The sequence below is a fragment of the Chanos chanos genome, chromosome 4 (genome assembly GCF_902362185.1).
Source record: "Chanos chanos chromosome 4, fChaCha1.1, whole genome shotgun sequence".
NCBI classification, from domain to species: domain Eukaryota; kingdom Metazoa; phylum Chordata; class Actinopteri; order Gonorynchiformes; family Chanidae; genus Chanos; species Chanos chanos.
In genome coordinates, this window is record NC_044498.1 from 40,486,674 (window position 1) to 40,513,481 (window position 26,808).

The 26,808-nt window shown below is 40.8% G+C and overlaps 2 protein-coding genes across 2 annotated transcripts; both read right to left on the reverse strand.

The window, feature by feature from the left end:
• Nucleotides 1-439: 439 nt before the first annotated feature.
• emx2 (empty spiracles homeobox 2) lies at nt 440-4,372 on the reverse strand. Its single transcript, XM_030772556.1, has 3 exons — nt 3,982-4,372; nt 2,400-2,584; nt 440-607 (listed from the first exon to the last, which is right to left on the reverse strand). The coding sequence occupies exons 1-3, from the start codon at nt 4,370-4,372 to the stop codon at nt 440-442; spliced, it is 744 nt and encodes a 247-aa protein (XP_030628416.1).
• An 8,982-nt stretch (nt 4,373-13,354) lies between these two features.
• eif3s10 (eukaryotic translation initiation factor 3, subunit 10 (theta)) lies at nt 13,355-26,207 on the reverse strand. The gene is made up of 22 exons (XM_030773056.1): nt 26,159-26,207; nt 24,892-25,082; nt 23,978-24,114; nt 23,440-23,603; nt 23,100-23,299; nt 22,610-22,818; nt 22,273-22,444; nt 21,983-22,087; nt 21,637-21,735; nt 20,418-20,534; nt 19,825-20,010; nt 19,259-19,606; nt 19,017-19,121; nt 18,675-18,788; nt 17,898-18,020; nt 17,520-17,673; nt 17,079-17,263; nt 16,783-16,865; nt 15,891-16,315; nt 14,717-14,855; nt 14,237-14,409; nt 13,355-14,095 (listed from the first exon to the last, which is right to left on the reverse strand). Exons 1-22 carry the CDS (start codon nt 26,205-26,207, stop codon nt 13,908-13,910), a joined length of 3,666 nt encoding a protein of 1,221 aa, XP_030628916.1. The 3' UTR covers nt 13,355-13,907.
• Between the last annotated feature and the right edge of the window lie 601 nt (nt 26,208-26,808).

A 26,808-nucleotide genomic window follows, 5' to 3' on the forward strand; every position in this document is an offset into this window, starting at 1 on the left:
CATTTCAGGTTTTACAAAAACAGTTGAATATTTTGGTATTTTGAGTGGAACGTTCATGTTTAAAAAAATACAAAATAAAACTTCGAGAAGTGCAAACGTCCTATGCGCATTGAGCTGTATTTTAGTTGGCGGTTTGTGAGGGAATAGTGGTGATGGGAGGGGGTAGGTGTGGTGGGTGTGGTGGGGGCAAGGTGGACTGCAAGTGATACCTGTCAATCACATTGCCATGACAACGTGGGAAAGTATTGACAGTTTATTCGTTGTGGCAGCAGTGCCACCAATCGGATCTCTCACCCTCAAGCTGCCGATCTCCGAAGAATCGAAATGTGACATTGGCTTCACTCTCTCTCTCTTTCTCACATTCTGTCAGTACACAACATCCTTATCCATGTCATCCAAAAAGCCACGCGCTGTCCCGGCTTCGAACAGTTTAAGTCTTTTAATCGTCTGAGGTGACGTCTATTTCCTCGGGGCTTCCTTGTTTCGTGGCCAGTCTCCACCGGTTTATGTGATGGGTCCCTTTCTTCTTTTGCTGTGATTCCGAACCCTCCTCCTCAAGTTTCTGTCGTTTGAACTTCGTTCTTCGGTTCTGAAACCATACTTTTACCTGTGGAACAGAAAAAACGAAACCTCCGATTAACAATGAGTACACACACACACGTATGCATATACACATACGCACACACATGCTTTCTCTCTCTCTTTCTCTCTGTCTCCCCCAATCTCACGCACACACACACACACACACAGCCACAAACCAGCCCATGCAAACTCTGAAAAACAGAGGTACAGATAGCAGTCGGTTAGTGATACTTAACAGAAAGTATCAGTAACGGACCTAGGAGCCTAAAAGACTCACACAGACAAAAGGCTCGCCAACCCCCTCGTGCATCTCGCATTAATGACAGACCAGCCCAGAACAAATTCTCTTTCAGTAAAACACTGTGAATGATTTTACCAGAAAATAAATAAATAAAAATACAACGCGAAAATCGAATAAAGGAGATTAACGGGAATTTAGACAGAAATTGTGTCCTTCTTCTCAAAAATCGAAACTGGGCTGTTTTGTCTAATAGCCTACCATGCGGTGACGGCAAGCAAAAATGGTCTGTTCAGCGAATACATTGACTGAATTCCCCAATATGAAACCAAAGCGATGACGGCTGCAATAATAATAATAATAATAATAATAATAATAATAATAATAATAATGTCCTTTGCCGTGATGTATAGTAATGTTAAAAGACAATTTACTATTGTTTGAAATTAGAATGCCACAATAATCATTTTATTGCTTTTAAAATCCTTTGAATGATAGTACATTGTATAATGTCTAAAATGTCGTCTTAGATTCATAAACGAACCTTATCATTCGCAAGACTAACAAGAAGACAACTTGGCAAGTGAAGTGTATTTAATCTGCTTTCAGTGTGCTAATTGTAGTACTAAAGAGTAGTTCATTCCTCTTTCCAACACTTAGGCCTACGAAAAAATCCATTTATTCATTTATTTATTTAAAAAAAAAACGCCGATGCTGTTAGTAGGACAAAAGGCTCCGACCGGCTCAAAGTGCAGCAGGCACAAATGCGATCTTAAACATGGCAAGGGAAATTCATCGATTCCGCCTCTTTCTTTGAAGTATCCCTTTTAAACTGGTTAACTGGTTAATTGCCAGACATTTTGCGAGAGAGCTCTTGTCTGTCTGAAGCAGAGCCATTCAGCCTCGCAATAATCGCGGTTACATCATGACCATGAGTATGATCAAAACAAAATCCCTCCAGCTACGACAGTAAATATTTATTCTCAAGAACAGTTATCGCAAAGCCAAGGAGCAAACGCAGGTAAATTAAATGACAGTTCTAATGAATAGTTGCTTACTTTACGGGTTATTTCACCGCATAATTTCGTAAAACATATTGTATCTGGTTCAATAACTGATACTTTTTAGGGACTAAGTACAAAAAAATATAAATAAATAAATGATGGTTTCCCGTGAACCGCAAAAAAACAGACATGGGTCAAAGGGCCATATTAAATTTTGTATCACTTTTGGTGACGATCACATTATGAAAGGATTATATTATGACTATATTACGAGGTGTAGCCTACGCCCAGCGTCCAGATCCGATTAACAGAATGGAGTAAAATTGTGAAAGGTGACAATTGTCCAAACACCGTGGTGTACATCGCTTAGTACATCGCTCGTCATGATAGCGCAGCAGATTATGCATCATTTGGATTCAGCGTTTCCAGAGAGAGACTGGGCCTGTGTGTGTGCGTGTGTGTGTGTGTGTGTGTGTGTGTGTGTGTGTAAGTAGGCCAGTAATAATAATAGGAATAATCGAGATATATGAATAACAATGCATGTGAACCCCTCCCTCCCAAAAATATCTCCTTACCTGAGTTTCTGTGAGGCTAAGGCTGTGCGCGAGCTGTTTTCTCTCCGCACCGACAACGTAATGGTTTTTTTCAAAAGCGTGCTCGAGCCGCAGCAGTTGCGACGGTGAAAACGCTGTCCGGATTCTTTTGGGCTTTCGGGCCAGTGCATTGTGCAAAAGGAAGCTTTCCGGACTGGTTTCATTACCTGGTGTAAAGGGGAAACACCAGAAGAATAATTACAATCTGTCCTATGTGTCTCATAAACAGTCTACACTTTTGATACTAATCTCAAATTTATTAGCTGCAGACGAGGACCAAGAGTAGGACCACTCTATCTGTAGCTGGCAATTTGGTGACATTTCAAACGAATAATGCGCTATAAAATAGTTGTTCTTCTAAGACAGGCCAAACTGCATTTTAATATTAATTGATGGAATAGCCTCGGATAATTTCGTAATTGTTCGCGTACTAGCCTTCAAGAATGTAAAATATGAGAGTGAGTAGGCCCAATTGACAACGTTTGTTTAATAACAGTTCTGTAATGTTTACTCAGCGTGAGGCTGTTTGACCCACATTAAGGACAGGTATTAAAAATATAGCATTTGAAGTCAGTTTGTGTTTATCGTTCAGTAGGCCAAGCACAAACTTTGTAATGACAATAGTACACAGTGACATTGAAACACAAAAAATGTTGTATTTCTAGAGTGTTTCTGATGTTGTAGCCCATGATAAGAATGAAATTCATTTAAAATAATTATAAACTAGACACCACATGACAAATTTGAGAAAATGATCTCTCGCAGCGGAGCAATGATACAGGCCAAAGTCTAAGACCATAAACGTTCGCATCGCACGTACAAGCAGTTTCACAGGATTCATTTGATTAATCAAATGCACAGGAACATACGGATAAATCTGGCCAAATAGAAAACTATAACACACTGACCACGAATAAAAAAGGGAAAACTGGAATGTATGAAAATGAATGCATGCGATCCAGGTATAATTATTCTATTACAAGGACCAGAAAAAGGAACTCGAATCTGTTAGCAATTAATCAAATCCTTCACGAACTGCATTGTTTATTAAATAATATAACAGTATTTGTACTTGATTTCTTCCAACATATTTTATTTGGTTGAGACTTTAAGCTGAAGTCATGCTTCTGTTTACAATTTTTCTATCTGCTTTTTTTTGCGATATTCATTTTTAAACAAATCTAATCAAATACATTTTAAAGGACTGATATATCGTTACAACTATTTTATAATAAACCTAATGTGTAAGCAGTTATTGTAAATTCTGCCCAGAGAAAACTGCATCTGTTTTTAAAGTACTAAGCGAAAGTACTGAAAATGTGTCAAACAAAAAGTTAACATCTTTTTTATATAGTTTCTTCGAAAGCTATATAATGCTCCATATTCAGCTTCGGAATATCGCACGGATTCAGAACTGGAATATTTGGGGAAAAACAAAAGCAGTTTTGCCTGGCGGTGAATTTGTGTCTAAATTTGGGGCTGCAATTTCCCATCATAACTAGTGCACACGTAGAATACTTCCTAAATCCGGACGTATGAAAAGAAAGTAAAAATTCCAACCTACCTTGGAATCTGTGACCCAAGTATCTATATCTGTGTATTAACCATGGGTAAAAAGTTGAAGGGTCTCTTTGCTGGCTCGCAAAAAGAGGGTGCGGGCTATGTGAGGACGAAAGCGGGTGGGCAGCCAACGCGTGAGGAGGGGGAACGGGATGCACTGGGACTGCTGAGTTTGGAGGATGTGAAACAGCCTCCGCGAACACCAAGTCCGGGTTAGAGTAGACGCCCCTGCTGCTGGAATGAAAGCCGTTTAGAAAAGGGTTCATCTGGCTTGAGTTTGCATAGCTGAGAGCCGCTGGTCGTATGGGCTCCTCGGATCTCGACGCTGGCAAAGGATTATCCTTCGCTACCAACGATTCTATAGTAAAACACCTCTTCGGTGTGGGTTGAAACATGGTTTACCAGTTCAAGATTCCCCAGTTTAGATGAAAGAGGTGCCCAGTGCTCTCGCTCAAAAGTACTCCACACACCAAGAACCAAAGTTTTGTCAGCAATAAATAAGTTCGGGTGGAGAAAGCACCGTAGAAGATGGTTGCCAAAAAAGCACAAATCAACAAATCGCAATAGAGATGGTCGACTTCTCCAGACAATCCATGGATGTGATCGGTTCCTCACCAGTTGTGCTAGCGATTTGTTAGTTCATGAGCCTAATTAGCGCTGGAGTCACATAAACAGCTTCCTCTGAAGCCCGTAATGGCTCGGTGATTGGTTGCTGCTGCTTGCCTTAAGGTTGAGGGAAGAGTCTTTAAGTGCGTCAATAGGAACGAGTATGGAGAGGCGGATTCAAGCAAAACGGAACGGATTCGCCCAGAACCAGAGCTCTGGAGTAATTTACATACGTCGCTGATCCATGGGAGAGGCTTAAGGTACTTCAACATGTATTTCTGTACAGTTACCGGGCCTAAGGACAAATATACCGAATTTTAACAAACCGTTACGATTTTTTAATGTTTTCATGTTAAAGTAAAAGTCTTTGACGTCTCTTACTTGCTAGGGTTAAATATGTCAAATGTTTTCCCGTTTCCAATCTGATGTGCGCTGAAAAAAATCACTGAATCTATATTCCCGCTAAACAAAATAGTTCCAGAATTTTCTATTGCGGAACCATCTTCCACTTTCACAACCTCTGTCTTTCGATCATGTCTCTTGATCGGAATCACCTCTCAAGTTTTGTGGGGCTTAGTCTCGTCCTGTCTCTCCGCGTTTTCATTTTCTCCGATGGGTTTCTGATTAGTTTAGGGGTGAGGGCTCCTCTCTTTCTATTGGCCAGTAGATTGAGATGAGGCTTTCTAGACACACAATATTTTCAACTCCGTTTGTTTGTCGTATTACTACAACAGTCTACTTTCAGTTAACCACTCATTAAATTACAGAGGTTCAATCACACATGAGGTGAGGCTATTAGCGCACCTACATAATCTTTCAAAAAAAGTTCCGAAATACAGGAATGGCCGGTTTCAGTCTACCGAGATTTAAAGTCGTATATGAAACATAATTATGCTGTTGGAGTGGACTGATGGTTCCAATTCGATCTGAGTCATCGTTCCCCTTTCCTCACCTTGTATCTGAATAACATACACAACGAACACACGTAGGCCTTAAAGCCCAAGTAGTTACTATATGCTAACTCATGCGACAGTGCTGCTGAAAATATTTAGGCTCGATAATATAGGCATATATAATATAATACAGACATACTTCTGAAAGGGTAAAACACTGGCATTAATTTCGTTCTTATAGTGGCATTAAATTGTTCATAAATCATAACGATTAAGATTTATCACAAAGGTCCGCGGAATTATTCGGGAATATTGCAATACAAAATTGTGCGAAAATGTTCACATTCCAGGCAATTTGGTGACATGATACCAACTTCAGGAGCAGAATGTTCTCTCCATTTTTCCTCTTTCTGTTATTTTTTATTTATTTATTTTTAGATTTGTCTTTGCATTGGAGGGACTTGTAGCCTTCGCTACTGTCTCCTATCAGTACTCTGCACTAAGACGGCGCTATTATTTCTGTCTGTTATGGCCTTTAGCTGATTTTTTTTAACAATTGTACCAGTTACTCTGAGCAGAGGGTGCTCTTGGGTTAATTCTACATATACAATGTTTTATTGTAATTATGTTAACTGGGAAACACAGGGACTAACAATCTTATCCACCATCACGGTAATGCAAATCAGTATTGTTTTTCTGTAGTGCATCATCTAATCTGAATGTATTTTTCTAATCTGAATTCTTGTCTGTTGATGTGCAGATTGATGCACGTGTGTGTGTGTGTGTGTGTGTGTGTGTGTGTGTGCGCGTGTGTGTGTGTGTGTGTGTGTGTGTATGTGCGTGCGCCCACGAACACGAACACGAACACGAACGTTTGCCTGTGTAAGGGTCTAGAGTTGAATGCCAATTTGAGAAATAATTTGATACATTTCTTTCATATTCGTTTTAAGTGGCATTCACGGATGGGATTATTATTATTATTACTATTATTATTATTATTATACATAAATAGGTAGACAGAAACCATAAGGCGAAGAGCCGCACATTAGAACAAATGACGAAATATTTCGATATTTTTGTAACTGAGAGAGTGAACAGCTTTAATTCGGTTTGATGTCCACAGCGTTTTAGAAACAGTTCATCCACCAATGAATTCTATTTAACTCTGTTCGCATCGTATAGTAAATCCACAAAGCCTGATTTACGATTAAGCCGTTAAGTTTACAACATTTAGGTGACCGGTTGTGACAGCTTTTGATGAGTGTGTGTCGGTCCCTTTCTTTGCGTGTCAAAGTGTATTTTCTTTTTGCAGACAACGGGATTAAGTCATTCCACGGTGACAAGGTTAAAATCAAGTTGCCTCACGCTTTAGAAATCAGAAATAAAACCGTATTTAGACCTGTCCTGCCGAGCGCACGAACACTGTTTTTATTTGCAATGTCATAACATGCTGTCGAGGATTAGCTACATGTTATATGTCACTGTACGTACTGCCTGTCATTATATTTATTGCCATGTGGTAAAATGCAATATACAAAATACAAATTTTATGTCTTACTGCGAATTTATTATTATTATTATTATTATTATTATTATTATTAGTTGGTAAAGGCCTTTTTCACTACTTACGGAGCTCATTGCCAAATTACTAAACTGCAGCAACTGGAAAGTGCTATGTTCTGAGAAGTCCGCAGTTTTTTCTGTTAGAGGGTCAGACTTCTATCACTTAGCCGCTCGTCGCCAAGAAGTTTAAGACAACTGTGCCACCTATTGGTGCATCACTGAATTGCACCTGCAATCTTAGATATGAACCATACGCGCAAACAAATTAAGTCAGTACCTGAACATGTGGCCAAACAATCTATCAGCAGAAATATTTTCCGTGAAAGACTTTTTTACTTTATACCGAAAGGTACAGAGTAGGCGTTTTTGGCCGTTTGAAAATAGGTTGTGGGATGTTTAAAGTAGGCTATAGCACACTACCGGCCTCCTGTGGTCACTCGAGGAAACAATTATAAAGGTGAGTCAAAACGGGACTTGTGCGTAAACGTTACATGAAATCTAAAAAGAGGGGGAGCACTTTTATTTTAGTTTTAAGGGATTAAGGGCTTGTCTTACACTTCTTTCTAGAGCTGTGCGTTGCGCAGAAGAATGAGGGGGCCCTAAATTCCAAATTTAATTGTAATTCACTTTGACGCAAGCGTGATTCCCAAATGCATTCCTATGCGCGCCTTTCAGCAGTAATGATCAAGTAAGCATCGACATTAAGAAAGATTTTGACATTAAAATTAGTCCGTCATGCTTCATTTAATCGGAACCAGTGAGTCATTTTACCCCTAATAAGATACAGTCCATAAATCCGCCATCGACTATCTGTTGATTTTTAATGCATATTCACACAAGCAATACAACTCAGAAGGTCAACAAAAACTCTTCTGCAAATGCCATGTAGGACCGATTTGCGCACGCCTGTTTTTGTTAACGATTTAACTTCTTTCTCACTGCTGAACAGGTTGAAATTCTCAGCAGTGGCCTCGTGTTTCGTGCTAATTATTTGATGCTGTCTGTTTTTTTCTAATCTGATTACCACCCCAAGATTCGGAAAAAGACGGGGCAAAGCAGCAATGAACAAAGGCTTAGTAGCTCACTTAAAAACGGGACAACTCTGTTTATTGACTGAGCCAGACATTTTTTGCTCTCCTAAAGATGGCTAATCACGTGGTTTGCTACTGGAACTCTTCCATGAAATGTTAACATTATGGTCTTGTAATCGTTTGACTGAAACAACGCCCCTAACATTTAAAGTGAAACATAAATGAATAAACACAAAAGCCATTAAACTGGAATGAAAGTTGCATTTCAATCCATAAATATCTGTTAGGTCTACCTTGGAATTATTTATACATAGGCCTCCTCTGCGTGTATGTTCACCTTTGCGTATTATATTGATATTCCCAATCTAATATTTGTCTGCGCGCTGATATGAAAGAATGCATAGTCTGTCATTAACAACGACCGTCGGAGCGTGCAGTTGACTATGACGGCTCTTTGAACTTCACACAAGCAGAATGGTTCTACATTTCAGGGTTCCTTTTGTCAGTATGAATAGTCGTAGGCGTCTGAAAATTATTGTTGAAATCCTTTTTTTTTTTAAATCCTGTATAACTTCTCTTCATGTTTCAGGTCAAGTCTCTGTCTTGTGATTCAAACAGAGGTGGACACTAAGGACAAATAGGCCTTTTTACGTCGTATTGGCTGTCTTTCCGTAATTATTTGAGTACATTTTAAAATACGCTTCTGATGCTTTACACAGGCCATTCAGTGTCGGTGTTTTACACAAATTCGACTTTTGTTAAAATATTTGTGAAAAACTTCTGACTCCAAGCCATTTCGAAGGCTTTTGATTTATGATTATCTCATAAACTTAACACATGTTGGAGAAGAACATTTTTGTAAATACAGAGCTTAGGAATGGATGACAAAATGAACTTGAGTTATTTTTTAAAACGTAATTCAGAAGAGGTATTTATAGGCCTACTTATAGTCAGTGTCTGCATGAATAAACATTTGGGAGAGTGTCCATTTGGGGGGTCGTAACAGATCTGGAACTCAGACTTATGAAGATGTCAAAGACCTGGAATGATATTTTAGCGAGAGAAATATTGTGTGATTATGTATAGGCTACATTTAACTTTTAATTGTACACGTCATGAATGCATTTGCTTTTTTACGAATATAAAAAGTTATGAGTGAATAGATGTAAAAGTGATGCCTTGTGAACTGTGAGGGGGAGAGAGAGAGAGAGAGAGAGCAGTAAGCTCGTCATTTACATTTACCAGATCAGCTTCTCATGTTTGAGCTCATCCTGCACTTCTTCGGCGTTGCTCTTCCAGCACAATGCATTAGGCCCAATGCGTGTATTCTCAACCAAGCGTAAAGACGTGTCTGATACACTGGATGCGCTGCTCTGTAGAGGTGAATGTTGCCTTCAGATCGTCTAAGGTGTTTTGCAAACGTCAAATTAAGGTTGATTAATAATTTCCATCCTGTTTGTGATTAAATGAAGGGAAGTGTGAAAATTATAGTAGAAAACATGTTTGCATGTGTCGCTGTCGGGGTGAATGTTTTGGTCCATTTTAAGTAACTAATTGTTTACTAATACAATGTATTATTATTATTATTATTATTATTGATAATAATAATAATAATAATAATAATAATAATAATAATAATGTTAACATGCCATTCTGATCATTAACCTATTGTGGCAGAAACTTTCTAATAACTTTATTCAAATGAGGCCTTTAAAGTAATTAGAGGAGTTTCTCTCACAGTGGTGCTGAAGACAACTCTGATGGTGACAGTTAGGCAGGCAGGCACCTGGCTTCACTGTTAAAAACCATGACTATGTAATAATGCATTTAAACACATAAGGATGTTTGCACCCCTCTGCGAACATATGGCTTTAATATAGGACGTGTTATGGTGAGCACGTGTTAGCTCTTCTGTGACCTTTCTTTGTATTCGTCATTTTCTTTCAAAGAAAGTTTGGGCCGATGAAGAATTTATTAGGTTACACTCAAGCTAGAAATCAACGACTTATTTTATTTCAGCCATCCGTGGACAGAGCTCTGTGGGTTTACGAGCGGTGTTTTATAACAGCAGAAATGGAAATAAATGCAATGTTTGCTACTTTCTATAACAGCTTACCATAGCGGACAGGTGTAGGTGTTTCACTCCATTTAATATTTTAATATGCTCCTGGGGTTTTATAGCTATTTGGGCGATGAAGTAATAATTGTAAACAGTAATATTGTTTTTGTGCTGAGTAAATGGTAAATCAAAAGGTTACATTTTAAAGTCACATTACAGGAGTGAAAAACTTCGAGCAGTAATCAATTATGACACAAGGCTGACTTTTGTAACTGGTGGGCTAAACTTCGGGAAGGGGTGGAGGGTGCGAGTATGTTCTTAAAAATAATAATAGTGCTCCATCTATTCATGAAATGTCCTGATAGATAGTTTTGATTTTCTTTTTTTGTTTGTTTGTTTGTTTTGTTTCTTTCTCTCACAGATCAAACTTTGTCACTGTGGGCCTACGGAGAGAGGATCACGCCCCTCGACTGAGACTCATCATTAGTTTGTCTTCACATAATTTCTATTTAAAAACGAAAGAAAAGAAAAGAAAAGAAAAGAAAAGAAAAGAAAAGAAAAGAAAAGAAGTATTGACAGTTGCTCGATGCGGTAAAACTAAAAATGTGGTTTAGCCAGAATAAAAATGATGGCTAGATGACAAAGTGAAACAAAGTAGGCAATATAATAGTGCCATATTACAAATGTCAAAAATTTATGACACGGTCTTAAACTTACATATTACTTACATGTTGTCATTTTTTTGCTCACCTTGGGCGCCGGTGCTAACAGAACTGATGTACCAAAGGCCGGGGTGTACTCATTTACGGGTCAAGCAAACAGATGCGCAGAGTTTGCGAGTTCAGGGGCACATCCAAAACACGCTCAGGATGTCAGAGATGAGGTCAGCATCGTTTACATACAGTGACCCAAGATCAAACCTCACAAAGCAAAGCTTTTCAAATATAAGAGTCTAATCTAGTTTGGGAGTTCATAACCTTTAGCGTGGGAATTGGGGGGATTCAACTGTGAATTCATTGTGTCTAATTGTGGATTTTGTGTTAAAATGCTGCCAGACAAAAAAGAAAAAAACAAAACCAACGTTCTTCTAAGCTCCGAACTGTTTCACAGGGGTGTATTTTCTTCTACCAAGGCGTAATGATCCACGCAAAAGTTTGTCACCCTCTCATGCTTGATGAACCGTGATCCGGAGTCTCTTTTTCGTTACGCTGGAGACCACAGAAAAGAACAATAGGTATTACGAAATTAGGTTTACCAAGGATTAGACCCACCAATGTGAGTGTGTGTGTGGTCTGGTGGTATAGCAGTTGAAAGCCAGCTACGTTAGACTATACGTGAGTCTTGGGGTAGATTGTTTGAATGTCCAACTCAAATTATTTCGTCTCCAAAGTATTTTACATTCTTCTGTATAAGCTAGACTATTGATCCATTTATCTTGGCACAGCGGAATAAGTTTCTTCTCATACAACACAAAAGAAGTGGTCGCAAAAAACAGTACCTTGTAGCTATATCAATGAATGGGAACAAAACGTCGCCTAATTAGCAAACGTAAAGACACGTATTAAGCTTAGTTCTTCTGAAGTTCGGTAATTTGATTATAGGCCTATTTGTAAAATATACAACAAATCTAAACTGAGAAACTTCACAACTTTTGACAAAATGTCTCCAGTTCATTCAGATTGCTTACTCACTGACCTAGCCTACGTTAAAACAAGCCAAAAAATACTCACCTACCCTACTTTCGATAGGTTGAAGCCATAGACTAATAAAACATACTACTGATACTTTTACAAAAAGAACGAAAAACCTTTGTAAAATAAAATTCCAATAGGTCTATGTCTAACCTACAAATGCGGATACACTTGTGCTATTTCAAATAGCTTTGCTTAATGTTTTTTTTTTTTTTTTGCTTAAGGTCTTTGTGCGTTTGACAATAATGTGCCTTTCTGAAAACCTCTGAAGTCTGTATACGCCTTCTGCATTCCAGAGATTAAATTGAACTAAATGTACATCTGTAGGCCTTTTACATTTATTACAGTAAACTGACAAGAGTTGTTTCAAATAAAGAGAAACAAAACACATTTATTAGTAAGATTTCAGAATACCAAAACTGCAAAATATTACGTGATAACAATCATACAATTTACATTTATTTACGCAGCTGCTCCTCTGACGTGCTGAAGCCAAAATTTCAAAATGTAGACAAAGTGTGACATCTGGTGGCCAGTCCGGTAGTTGGTCGTGTCTCTTTCCCCAGTTCCAGTCAAGGTCATTCGCTGACTGTATAGCGCAGCAGTGCTGGTACTCCAGATCGTGCTTGAAGTGTCAGAATCCAAATGCAGGGCATTTAACTGGCCAGAGTTCTGAAGAACTGGTCAGCAGGTTCACACGGGTCTGCCATTTTATCGAGACAAAAGAGAACATTAAATTTCTGCGATTTATAGCTACAAAAGGTATTTTATTCATCTAGATAATTTTACAGTGTGGTGAAGAAAATAGTACCTGACGTTCCAATCTTCTTTGAGACTTTTTCTGTTGATATCAGATGTCAGGTAGCCCAACATCGTTTAGTGCCATTTCATAGTCGGTTTCTATAAATAGCATGGATACACGTAGGTATACTGCATGAATTACCTGATTATACACTTTTATTTTTTTATTATTGAGTATTTAGAAGTTTGAAATGCTAGAACGTTGATTACTGTTAATTACTGAGCGTATGCTTGCGAACTCCGGCACAGCATCCTAAAATGTTTTTACATTCGCCTTCAGTGTGTATGCATGCCACCCATATGTTATTAGTTAATGCAGTCGAGTCATTACTTAAGACTTCTTTGGTTACATAATTTTGTCCATATTCCGAAGTGCTGTTACTGCATTAGTAGAAAGGACACGGTAGATAAATGCTTGACTTTTCCATTTATAAGTTAAACGTGTTTTGATTCATACAATAAAGCCCTTGATGACATTAGTTAAACCCGCTGTATCAACACTATACTAGAAAAAAAAGCGAGCAGCATTTTTGGGTCCCCTTGACTGGGCTTGGGGAGCACCAGTATAGTTAATTACCTCAACAAAGTCAAAGGACCTCTTAATATTAATGTATTTAGAAGGCGAACAAACAGCTTCTTTTCGTTGTTCTTAACACAAGTGTTAAAACATTTTTCTGATGACTCACTTGCTCTTACTTTCTCAAATTCAAAAACACACAATAGTGACCATTCATTCAGCAAATGACTTTATTAATAAATTGTTTTATATTGTTTTAAAATGCATACAACCATGAGGAATAAGCAGCTATGACTAGAGTGAAGACTCATCTGTGCAGATAGAATGTGCGGACCTCACTTAAAAAATTGCCCACGACTGAGGTTTTACAACGTTCAGCCAAATTAAATTGCAACACCTGGCCGCCCCCCCCCTCCCCCCACCCGAGGAAAAAAAAAAACAAATCAAAACAAAAACACTAATTCATTTCAAGAGTGAGACCAATTTAACACTCTAAGCATGCACAACAAAAGAGAACGGGAATGATCTATGTATTCAATGGAGGTCAATCTGCTTTTTCAACACAGTCAAGGGATATTTTTGCTGATGTAATCTGCCGACTTTGGCACTGCAACAGTAGTTTTGTAATCCTATGCAAGAGCTTTGAATATGATAGCCAGAGCACTGAAAGACCCACAGAGATGTTAGGAGAGATTAGGGGGATATATCGATAATGCAGATGCCGATACAGACTGGCAGAAACACACATGCCATGTGCTAAATCTGGCCATCAGCGGCGTACGGTGGTCCACCCATCGTCGTCAGCCTCATTCTTGGAGCGACGTGGGGTGTCCTTGTCTTTGTCTGATCGCCAGCTCCTCTCGCCCTCCCGGTCTCTGTCGCGACTTCGCATTGGAGCATCGCGATCATCCTTGCGGTCCTCTCTTCTGTCGTCTCCGCCGCGCCGCCACGAACCACCTAACACACACACACACACACACACACACAACACAGACCTTTTAGTAACGCGATCCTGAAAACGTGTGTTTGTGGTACCGATGTCAGGTTAGACTGGCAGGACATGGTCGCTGCGGATCAAAGTGGGAGGATGTGTCTAACCGTCATCGTGGTCTCTTTGAGATCCCCTGTGATCGCGCTCTCGGTCGTCTCTGCGCTCTCTCATATCCCGACGGTCACGGCGATCTTCGCGGTCAAAGTCCTCGCGGCGAGAGTCACGCCAGCTACTGGGCTCATCTGAAGTCCCGCCACCCCTACGCCAACCTCCCTCATCCCTGAAACACACAGAAACACACTTTTAATAAAATAACCATCTTCTGCAGTGTACATATATTAAAAAAAAACACACACACAATGAGCTAATAAAATATCACATACATCTTCTACATCACAAGAAACATAGGAATGTCTATTTTTCCTGTCTCTAAAACCAATGGAATGAACCTTAAGTCTCAATAAGCAAATAATGACAGCTTTGAAGTCACTGTTTGTGGGCAAAAGACAGGCAGAGAGCATCTTAATGAAAAGGTTTTTCAGAGTGAGGGAAGGAATGAATGTGGTAAAGAGTGAAAGAGCCTTTACCGTGGTGGACGGCGCTCTCTGAAGCGATCGCTCTCGTGGCGTTCGTCTCCCTCTCTGTCATCCCCTTCATCACGACCCCCAGCCTCACGAGGAGGACCCCAGCTCTCTTCCCGAGCCTTTTCTCGCTCCCTCCATCCACCTGATAAAGACAGGACAAAGTCATGTAAGAACAAGCCAGAGCAGAGAATACCTAATGATTTAACAAGGTCGTTGAAAGCTATGTGGCAGAAGTCAAAACAATAATTAAGCTCTTAGTCACTGACTTTAGTGAAGCTCTCCTGATAACATTTTGAGATGAAACTAAAGCACTGGATTCCACGGTTGAAAGGCACAGAATCAACCAAAAGCTTAGAAACTGAAGCTCTCTCAAGATTCTGTTAGTACTTAACAGACAGCATTCTTAAACTCTCCAGCAAACTACCCGAAAAAATGTCAGTGCTCTCTTTTGCCTCACTGTGACATTCAAAACAGTACACAGTTCCTGAACTGGGTTTAGTACCTTCTCCAAAGCGGTGCAAAGATGAACTGGCATGGAGGCAGAAACAATGCTTAGCATCTCTTTGACGGTTTTGTCATTGACTCAAAAGAAAGGTTGCATCAGAATGTTTCCTTGCATTTAGTTACACAGTGCATACAGCATATGGCAAAGCAGTGCCAGGAAAACACTACAGCAGGATTTCTAAACAAACAAATTAATAAACTACAATAACCAAAGTGGCCCAGGCAGACTTGCACTTTTTGTTTCTCTTACTCCTAATATACATAATATTCATAGTTCCCATGGTGTGGTGGGAAAGCAAGTGCCAACTACAAGTTCAGGAACTATGTAGCTCACATTCTGGATAGTTCCAGAACTCTTCAGTGAACCTCAGTGGAAAAGCACCTAATTTAGGATGAGGCCATCTTTAGCCTGATCGAGTGTCCTGACAGATGTAATAAGTGCTAGTGACAGGGAAGTGAAAGGCTGCTTGTTCAAGACCTGACAGAGGAGTGCTAAGAAATCGTCACAGAACAGCTGCAGAGAGATAGGTACAGAATGTTGGCAGTTTCTTGCTGAGCGAAGCTTTCAGGACTACTGCATAGTAATGTTACATAGTAACCCTGTATTCTCTTGAGAAAAAAAAGTTCTTAGTCGATCTTCCCTGCTTAAATGTAGTAATGTACTGGTTCAAACCTGGTCTGCCCAGGGGTTTCCAGGGCCGGGAATCATCTCCACGCCGCGGCCCATCATCCATCCCGCGACGGCCTCCTCTCCCTTCATCGTCGCCTCCCCTGCGACCCCAGTCATCATCAGCTCCTCTTCTGGGACCTCTGGAGTCATCCATACCACGCCGGGGACCACGGTCATCATCGAAACCCCTTCTTGGGCCACGGTCCTCGTCCATGCCTCGTCTAGGAACACGGTCGTCATCACCTCCCCTCCTGTGACCGCGGTCGTCATCGAAGCCTCGCCTTGGACCACGTTCGTCATCGAAGCCTCGCCTTGGACCACGGTCGTCCAACCCACCACGTCGTGGACCGTCTCCACCACGCCTGAATGGTGGCTCTCTATCGCGTTCATCGCGGTCATGATCGTCACGGCCCTCTTGACGCCAGTCACTATCATGCACACACAGGACAGGTTACAGACAGAACATAATTATACTTTACACATTTATATTTAATGTGCCTCTCAGATCCCAGTACATCTAATGATAAAACACAAGAAGGGTGCAACAGAACAAAGCTCACAGTGCAGACCACAGTGGCCTCAAATGGACAAACCAGGTAGATACTGCCATTAGAACACATTAAAAAGGTAGCAGGTGGGTAATTTAGCAACACCTAAAATGTCTCAAACACTGTGTGACGCAGTGGTATTCATTCTGACCCATAAGGGCTACAGCTTCTGGAAGGATTTGTTCACAACCCCTGAATCAGCAGATTAACTTGCACCTTGAGCCAGGCAGCTGTGAGCATCCATTATATCAAGCATATCAGGGCTTGGTTTGACCCCTAGCTCTTGAGAACCACTGTTAACAGCAGAGATTGAAATCTCTGAGTGAAGATGGAAGCGAAGAGTTTACCGGTCAGTGCCTGGACGACGCCAGTCAGATTCTCCACCTTCAGTGCGCTTCCTCCAGCCCGGGTCATCCTTCTCTCCCCATTCCTGGAGATAACATACATGTTATACCACCCATATTTAGCCCCCCGAACAGGACACCAACACACGTGCATATTAACCAGGAAACTTGCCAAACCATGAAAACCGACGCTCATAACAGTTGCTTTTCATCGGAACCCAGACGAGTTGGTTCAAAGTCTTCTCAAGCCCAAAGATGGGATGAAGTTTAAATGAAGGTTACAAAATACGCAGTGTTACCTTGCTGGGTCTCTCTTCAGGAGCGCCTCTCCTCTCCTCCTCTTTACGACGCTCTCGTTCCTCAATCTCCTGCTGACGGGCACGTTGTTTCCTCTCCTGCTCTTCCAGTTTGCGGAGGCGCTCCTGGTATTCTCTCTCCTCCTCCTCTCTCTGCTCCTGTTCCAAACGTTCGCGCTCTTCACGTTCTGAAATGCACCAGTCACACACAGCCACCCGTTAGAGCTCGGTTAATTGCGTAGACTTACTCATTAAAGCTCCACTAATCACATTTAGCCGTCCATTTGAGTTCACTAAGTTACAAACAGCCACCAATAACAGCTCAACGTGGAATCCAACATCAAATGAAATGAAGATTAATGATAACTATGTTTGAAGTTTTGGTTTGGCTTTGTACAACATCTCAAACACTAGATGCAGTGTCAGACTGAACAACATCAGCACCTTTCTTCAGCTGCTCCTCACGGATTCTCTGCGCCTCCTCCTCTTTCTGACGGTAGAAGGCGTTACGTCTGTCTTCTTTACGCTGGCGCTTTCTCTCCTCCAAGCGCTTCTTTCTCTCTTCAACCAGGCGCTCCTGGAACTGCTTCAGTTTTTCCTTAACAAACAGGACATATATTTAATGAAATAATCTCAATAACACAAACTTTTGAGGTTCTCAACTTAAAGCAGCAACAAAACAGGTTTTTATTCGAACATGACTTCTGAATTTAAAACACTTCTTTTTAATGTAAAATCCTGTAATTTCTTGTCCCTATAATGTCTGAAGAGTAGGTAGGGTTAGTTGTACTGAGGTCATTGTGAGAAGCCAGGTTGTCTTACCTCGTAGATGAAGCTGCGTGCAGCTGTGATTTTGGACACAAAGCTTTCTTTGTCCTCCATCATCCTGGACATCCTCTGTTTGTGCTCCAGAGCCTTTTCACGCTCCACTTTCATGCTGTTGATCTGTCACACAGATGTAAGCAAAGTACAGTGAGCCTGGTTACTGGCAATCACACAGTTCCCCTCACAAACTCATACACACACAGCTCACTCACACTACAACTCAAATCGAACAAGAAACAAACACATCTGCCGTGTACCCATCTGGGATCTAAATTACCCACCATAAATCTGACAGTTGAAAATAAGCGCGTCTTAGGACGAGTAAACTAACTAACAGTCTCATCCAGGGAAAAATAAACTGATTTGTGCTGAGGAGTGATATACTCTTCCTGCTGAGCGGTTAACTAAATATTTCACAGTTTAACGACTAGAGATTATGCGTTATTCCACACGGAAGCAGACTTAAAATACTGTCTGGCTACCCTTACCCTAGTGAGATCAGAGCTCCTGTTTCAGTGAAAAAAAAAACTATGATTTGCTGAGGGCTCGACCAAAGGAGTCTATTTAAGCAGAGAAACTTAGAGTGGGCATCATCCTCTGGCTGGCACCAGATCCTTGGTTGAATTACTCAAAAACACAAATCTTTTTAGGGAACAAGGATGGATGGGTCTGAGAAGGAATACAACATTGTTGATGTAGGAGTGAGTCTCCTGTAAAACGGAAAGTGTTTTATGTAGTGGCCCGGTTGGTAAAGACTGCAGCAGAATGTCTTACCCTCTCTTCCTCCTGTTGCTCCCACAGCTCCATGTCCTTGACGCGCTGCTCCTCGTAGGCCTTCTTTATCAAGGGGATCTCCTCAAGGCGCTTTGCCCTCTCAAAGTAGTCAATCTGTCGCACAACACAACACACACAGCTTAACACCACATCCAGTCCATGACACCTCATGCCCTGAAAGCACCTCAGTGAGTCCCTGGACATAACACACACAACACTGCTCAAATGCCTGGGCACGCATGCACACATACATACATATATATATATATAAAATGTAATAAATAAAAGTGGTAAGGTAAAAAGTGCTGATCAAATGCACGTGGTGGACAGCGTTATCTCCACCTTCTTCTCCTGGTTTTTCAGCCGTTCCTGAAGCTCCTTCTTCTCTTTCTCAAGCTGCTCCACCTGTTTGGCCATGATGAAGTCAGGGTCCAGCTCCTCCAGGTCCTACACACACACATACAAACATCCAAGTTAACATCATGTTCCTTTGTGTCCCTGGCCTCTGCTTTGTCAACAAAGAAAATCTTCACCAAGCTGTGGTGGTATTAACCTATTAATTATTATTATGATTTTTTTTTTACCTCAATATCAATATCTTTGAAGGCCTTGGCACCCAGCTCAGTCTTCTTGATCTGCTCCAGACGTTCACGAACTGTCTTCTTCTTAATCTGTTCGTGTTCCTGCATAATTCGTTCCTTCTCTCTCTCCTTTGCCTCCTGTCTCAGACGTTCCTCCTCTGCCTTGCGCACTTTCTGGAGCTCCGCCTCTCTCTGCTCCAGCTCCTCTTTCTCTCGCTGTATGTTCAAGCTCTCCAGGCGTTCCTTGCGCTCCTCAATGGTCTGACGACGAGCCAGGATACGCTGGTGCTCCTTACGGGCGTTCTTAAGGTACGCCGCAATGGCCTGCTGAGATTGCTCCTCACGCTCTTGCTGTTAGAAGAAAGGGTAGAGTTACACGAGACAGAGAGAAGAGAGATGGATATCAATCAGAACAAAATAAGTCACGTATGCGTGACTGGTTAGAGAGAGAAAAGAAGAAAAAGAGACCATAGTGGAAAAACAAAAGAGTAGTGGAAGATCTCACATGCAGGCTTTGTGGGCAGGCATTGTGGAAAAATCTGAAGGAAAGGAGCTGGAATTTCTCTTACCAGGATGGAGGCAGGTTTGATGACCTGGATGGCCTTGGCTAGAGAGGCTGACATGGCTGTGAGCTGGTTCCGGATCTGTTCTGAAGGCATGTTCTGGAGGAACGGACCCACTGGGGCATCCTCTTTAGTTGAGTAGTTCAGGTCAGATCCAAAACTGAGGGTGCGAGTTGTGTGGTCAATTCGGACCTAGAAAAGAACCAAAGAACCAGGTAAAGATCTGGGGAAAAAGTTACTGCTTTGCCTTAAAACAAGGCCATGCATAGCTGAACTTGCGGTTAGTGGCAAAAAGTATTCTTTATTTTGAAAATTTGTTAATCTTTCTACAATAATTTATCATTTTGCATCCAGTGATGATTTTGATCATCGCTTTCTACAATAATTTTTATACATCACTTGGGCATATAAACTATTTCAAATAACTTTATGTATGAAAATGTTTATATTTAAACACAATCATTTTTATCAGTGAATTAATTACTCATGTATCATTACTATGTCATATTAACTCATTTTTCAATAATCTTGAATGAATGGATTAATGACATAATAGACTAGTTAATAAACTGAGAGAATTCAGTAGTTCAGTACTCCACCTGCAGGTCACAATGACGAGCAGCATCCACAATGGAGCGCTCCAGTTGGAATGCATCCACAAAGGGCACAAGAGAGGCCAGCCTGCTGAACTCAATGCTCTGATAGATCTGTGCTACCTATGGCACAAACACAAACACAGATACATGACTCAGACAGAGAACAGCTCCTCCAGAAAGGTCAAAGAAACATTACTGCACATAATTCAATTCTACACAGGATTTGTTCCATCTTTGCATGATGTGCCGCTGGGGTCAACAATGTTGTCAAAATCTGTATTTGTTTATCTGTATTACAGAAGAGTGTTCACTCACAAACGCAATAAAACACTATTAGTCACATACACACAGGCTGCACTACGCTATTCAGCAAGGTAAAAAATAAGTCTTTTTATAATTCATGACCTTGTTCAGCTGGAAATGGACCAGGGGCCTGTACTACGAAGCAGGATTTTGGGGTTAGCGAGGTAACTTCAGGTTAACCCTGGATTTTCATTGTCACGACAGTGGTTCACTTTTTACTGGGGTACATCACCATGGTAACTTATGCTGCACACCTAACCTGCTCCGGAGCAGGTTATGCTCAAGATAATAGATCAAAAGTTCAATTCTCTTAGAAATTATTGTCACCATTCCTGGAGGATCCCGTGGACCCCGGTGCGCGGATTACATGACTAATCTCATTATTTTAATGGCCAAATTTGATATCTATAAATGTAAATTTATAGGTAAGATACCATGCTTTATTGCATTTAGCAAAGAGTTCAAACACATTTATTCAAATCAACACTCTCAAACAAAAAGCAATTAAAACTGAAACAGCTTGTACTGCATTAAAAAAATTATACAGATCCTTATTCCCCCCAGCTTGAACTATAAAAATCTACAAATCTAATGAACAATGAATATAAATCTATAAATAATGCAGACCATATGACATGTACTGTTGTATCTTGAGTGAAATACGTGGCTATAGATCTCTCCATGTTTGCGATTGGTCATTTGGTGCCAACATGCCCCTTTTACATGAGCGCACTCAAAGCTAGATTGAGAAAACCTGGGTTGACTTAACCACTTCATAACCACTGTCTTGACATCGCTTATCCGTGACTATGGTTGTTAGGGTTTGTCAAGCCAGCTAATGGAAAGATACCCTGGGTATGCTGAACTTGCTTTGTAGTACAGAGTACAGACTCCAGGTGGGTCAGGTTTTGAGGCTCACCTGCTGCAGGAGTCTGAGGATGGTGTTGCTCTGGAGGTGGGGCACATACTGCTGGAGGTCAGGCTCCTTCTCTGCCTGATCTCTCACCCAGTTCAGCACCTGGCCAAGGGCAAAACCATTAAAATGCATATTCAGTGAACCAGAATTGCAAGCCACAAAACAGATGACTCAGCAGGTGGAGATTTGCAATGTGTGAAGAATTAAATTAATCTAGATGCACAAAAGGATTCTTTAACATCTAGCTAATGGTAGAAGGCATAAAAATAACCTAAGTGAATGTGTCATTTAAGTGGAAAACAAAGGGACTTAGGACTTCAGAATTGGGTCAGAAGGTAAAGTGAATTACCTTGGTGACTCTCCCACAAAGCTTGAGAGGATGGAAATCAACCTCAAGCCAGTTGTACAGCTCCTTGACTTCAGTTACAATGTACTGCAGCAGATTAAACCTCACCTGACAAAGGTAACACACATCAGAGTTCATCAACAAACAGCATGAGTACTACTCTCAGGATTTAAACAGATGAATTCCAAGTCCATTTATTCTGCCTGTCATTAAACTGGGATCTGCTGGCTTCAACAAACTATAGGTCAAACTCAAATACTCCACGTGGGAACACAAAGTTGTTGCTGCGTTACCATGTCATTGATGAGGCTCTGGCGGGTAGGTGGGGACTGAAGGCCCAGCAGGGTGGCAAGTCGGCGGTGTTTCTCAATGATGATGCCATCCATGTCTAACAGCCGGGCGATGTCCGTACGCTCCGGAGTAATGGGGATGGACAGTGTGGCCAGCAGAACTCGAGTGGACATCCTAGAGAGAGAGAGAGAGAGAGAGAGAGAAAAACAGATAGAAGGATAGTACACCAGATCAGGGAATCCACTGCTAAAAAGTGTTTCTCAGAACAATTATAATGTAGAATCAATGTAAATCCCCAAGCTCTGTGGTAGCAGTCTACCTCCACAGAGATTCATTCACCTTTGCATCTCCTCCTGGGTCAGATTCTTGCGCATCTCTCTGGAGAGGTGGTAGAGGCGGTGCAATGTACAGGCATGGAACAGAGCATTCCCTGACTTCCAAAAGACTGTGGACACCTTGTTATAGTAGTTGGCCATCAGCTGAGGTTTGGGGGGTTTCTTAGACAGGGCAAACAGACCATGGATGTCTTCAACTGCCTTGAAAGCTTCCTGTAAAAAGACAACAGTTTCAGAGGTATGTGCCAGCTTTGAAAAGACATACAAAACAAGTACAAAATAATCTAAAATTATTGTTCTGACCAACTATGGTTGGTACTGGTCTAATAGTTTAAGACCAAGAGTGGACTGATCAACATAGCTTCCCAAAAAACGCAGATTTACTGCATAAAGTCAATAACAGAAAATACAAATCAGTACTGATTGGTCAGCTGACTCATTGTAAAACTCATTTGCTGACAAAACCGAAGATTGGTTGTTTGGCGTGTGCGTACCTGCCAGAGCTCCATGCTGATGGCACTGTCCAGTTGGACCAGTCGAGTTTCCAGGTGCATGGACTGACTCTCAGGGTTGTTGAGGTTAATCGCCGTGCTCTGGTTATGGTGGCGCTGGATCTGACCCAGATGCATACGCAGGTTATCACAGAGCTTGCGAAACTCTGCCTTTCGGGTGTACTGCAGACAGAACTTGAAAGCTGTGGACAAACAAGAAAGCACTCTATTAATTAAGATTAATTCACTGTTAAGAAAATGTGTCACATCTGCATCTGAGCACTATAACTGGCTACTGCCCTCCTGCTTATGAGGGAGTACTTAAAGACATCTATGAGCTGACCTTGCTGAGCGATGTCATGGTAGAGACGTTCCACTTTAGAGTTGTTGCGCAGCAAATCCAGGCACTGACGGTATGATTCCCACAGAAACTTCACCCAGGGAGTGAGCAGCAGCCGGTCAGTACGATCCTGAGTGTCCTCTCCACTCACCGCACTCAGCAGCACACTGACAGCACACCACAGATTTCAGTTAACAGCCATTTTGTGATAGAGGCGCAATGTACACTGACATCAGAAAAGCAAACACTTCAGGTGAAAGCAGATGCACACACTGATAGCTCAGAACCCACTTATAACTAGACAGACGGTTTAATCAGGGTCCAGCTGTCATACCTCAGAGTTGCAAAACTTAAACAAGTAGGCTATACGGCCAAATGTAGAGAGACTGACACTACATAAGCTTGTATTTGGATGCATTTAAAACCAAATCTTTTGAATTTCAGCTCACTTTTACTGTCCTGTAAACAAAGTAAAAATACATGAATTACACTGACAGCTTTCACTGCTGGAGTGTGTAAATCATTCCTGCCTGTGGCATACCTTTCTGGCGTCTGAATGTTGTCCAGGTCCTCAATATCTAAGACCATCTGCTGGGACTCCTCCTTTGCAGTCTCAGTCTTCTCCTCTGCCAACTTAAGATAGGCCCGCACCACATCCTCCAGAGACTTGATATTCACCTACAGCGCAAAGGATATTACACTCATAAATGCTCTCTATCCCAAATCTCATAACTCAAAAAGAACATGTAAAGGCAAATCAGCCCCTCCATAAATAGATTAAATGCAGCATTTATCCATCTGAAAAGCCCTGTCAACTGTGAAGACTATCATTACTGTTTCCATGATAAAAAGTGAATATTTTTCACTGTATAAAAGGATGCTATTTTGTAAACGTTGTCACCCTCGTACATACACTACCAGTAAACTGATCTCTACTTCGTTCCAACTTAGCAATTTAGTAAGGCCAACGCTAAAAATTAAACACACTAGCCTCTTCCTTGTTATCCAGTGAAAAAACTGCCAACACAACTGAAAACACAAGAAAATAAGAGAGTAGCCTTCAAAACCATTATGGGAAATCCTGCCTGCAGGAAGCATCTGTGCAGCTTCCAGGACACCACACTGCCAACCTTGAAACACCACTTATTCTGGCTTTTCATGGACGTTTCTGCCATTCTGGCCTGTCTAGTCCGGTTGTGCCCAATATACATTAAAACTACTTCTAGTCTAAACTGTTTTTTAAAATGGGGAAAGTCCATTTAACAAGCAACACAATTTAAAAATAGGGCTAAATTATGTCTGTTCATTGGAAGGATAAGAAAACACTGATCACTATAAATTCTTGGGTCTCAGTAAATTTATAATAAAGATATACAATGGTCATGCTATTGTCAGAAAAAAATTGTAATTTTGTAATCATATATTGTGGTAATGACGTTATATATCAGGACTCACCTGTTGGCAAATGTTCTTGTACTGGTACAGTCCCTCCTTGGCCAGGTGGCTCTTGCGCAGGTCCACACACAGCTCCAGGTACTTGAGCATGATTGGCTCGTGGATCTTCTGCCATGTTCGATGCTTCTTGCTTTTAATAACATCATAGAGAACATCTAGAGCTGGCTGCTTTTTGCCAACCTCAAGGAACTCTGGAGAAACAAATCACAAAACATCTGTGTTCAGTTCTGAATAGAAACCAAATCTTTCAAAATTCCTAAAATTACTGCCTGGACAGGAACATGTATAAAAATTCTATTTGAAGGAAGTCTGTGAGAAAAGAAAGGCATGAAATTCCATAGACAGATATCATCAGAACTAACAGCTCAAAAAAAGTCATATCACAAAGTACTGTGGGAACGAGTAATTTGGATTTCAAATACTGAAATCATTTCCTGCATGAACTACCTCAAATTTACTATGGAAAAATAATAAAATCGCGGGTGTCGAAATGGTACTCAGTGTAGACAATTTCGCTGCCAATTGTTTGCTGTCAAATTTTCTTCCTAATGTCCCATATTACAACAGAAACGCACATTTTTAAGGAGAAAATGTGACCAACATTTAATAATACTGCGTTCTCCTGTTTAACATTTGTATCTCAATACACTAGATATACCCAACAGCGAGCTCTGTTACTTAGAAAAGCGCTTTGGTGCCATTCTTCAACGAGCAGCCATATGCTAAGGTTAAGCTGCTGACCAGCATACGTTCCCCCATGGCTTATCTATACTACAATAGCGAGAAGCTACGACAACGTGGTCTGTCAACAAAGACAAATGGTGCACATATCATTAACTTTATTTTTATTTTCAGAAAGGGCCACGACGTGTGGCGCATTTCAAAAGATGGAAAGCTAGCTGACGAGCAACCATGCTGTAATGAGGACAGCTAGCTAAAGCTACACTACAGGAAAGTTATCCTGCTATCCTAGCATAGCCCTTACTGCACTTGCCATCTGGACTAGTTTGACGTTAACCATAGAACTGCCACTTCACCAAAAAACAACACAACATAGCCATTTTCATTAAAAACAGTTTAAATGAGTGAAGTTATACTACTCAAAATCAAAGCAAGAATTCTGAAACTGAAAAAGTAGAACTGTGGATGCCTATTAAGCATTTTCATCTGTAACATGGCTTCCCCCGCCATGCCATGACGACTGTGCATGAGGAGGTTAGCAAGAAGGCTAAAGGCGAAAAAAGGTTCACCTTGACATATAACTCACCGTTTGCTCTTTTCAGAGCATTTTCCGGTCTTTGGAAATATGCCGGCATTGTTATGGCTTGCTTGCGGAAAGAAATTCAAGTTGTCGAGTGTAATTTCTACAAAATCGACCAGTCCATCCGCACCAGGCACTTCTTTCGGCTGAGCCAAGCTCCTGAGAAAGAAATGAGACATGTGAGAGATCCCCCCCCCCACCACTGACGACAGAAGTTCCCGTATGTTCTCATGTAACTATGGATAGAAAATATTATGAAAAAATAAAACAAAAATCTGTGTTCAAAATTCAAAGTAATATCTACGTTTTACGGAAGATTAAAGATTTATTTATTTTTTTAATTTGAGAAGTTGCTTCTCAATGAAAATATGACCTCCGAAATAGTGTCAAATCACGCTGTAATGTCCTGACACAACTAACGTTGATGTGAATTAAATAATGGCTGTGACTGATGTTGTTTAAATAATTAAACGGAGCAAACTATGGTGATCATATAGAAGGTTGTGGATCTCACATTCTCAACGGAAATAACATTTAAAATGTTAGACTAAATGTTAGATTTAAAATGTGATAGTTCCATTTTTAGAATGAATTAATAAATAAAAGTGTGTGTGTGTGTAGAGAAGGAGAGCACCTCCAGCACATTAGGTGGCAGT

What these genes read in the sequence shown, in the direction of transcription:
- emx2 (XM_030772556.1), bottom strand. Translation starts at nt 4,372, where the DNA reads ATGTTTCAACCCACACCGAAGAGGTGTTTTACTATAGAATCGTTGGTA. An exon ending in CTTGGGTCACAGATTCCAAG is followed by an intron (nt 2,585 to 3,981) that starts GTAGGTTGGAAT and finishes CCTTTACACCAG; the next exon opens with GTAATGAAACCAGTCCGGAA. An exon ending in TTAGCCTCACAGAAACTCAG is followed by an intron (nt 608 to 2,399) that starts GTAAGGAGATAT and finishes TCTGTTCCACAG; the next exon opens with GTAAAAGTATGGTTTCAGAA.
- eif3s10 (XM_030773056.1), bottom strand. Translation starts at nt 26,207, where the DNA reads ATGCCGGCATATTTCCAAAGACCGGAAAATGCTCTGAAAAGAGCAAAC. An exon ending in ACAAGAACATTTGCCAACAG is followed by an intron (nt 24,115 to 24,891) that starts GTGAGTCCTGAT and finishes TTTGCGCTGTAG; the next exon opens with GTGAATATCAAGTCTCTGGA. An exon ending in AGAGCCTCATCAATGACATG is followed by an intron (nt 22,088 to 22,272) that starts GTAACGCAGCAA and finishes TACCTTTGTCAG; the next exon opens with GTGAGGTTTAATCTGCTGCA.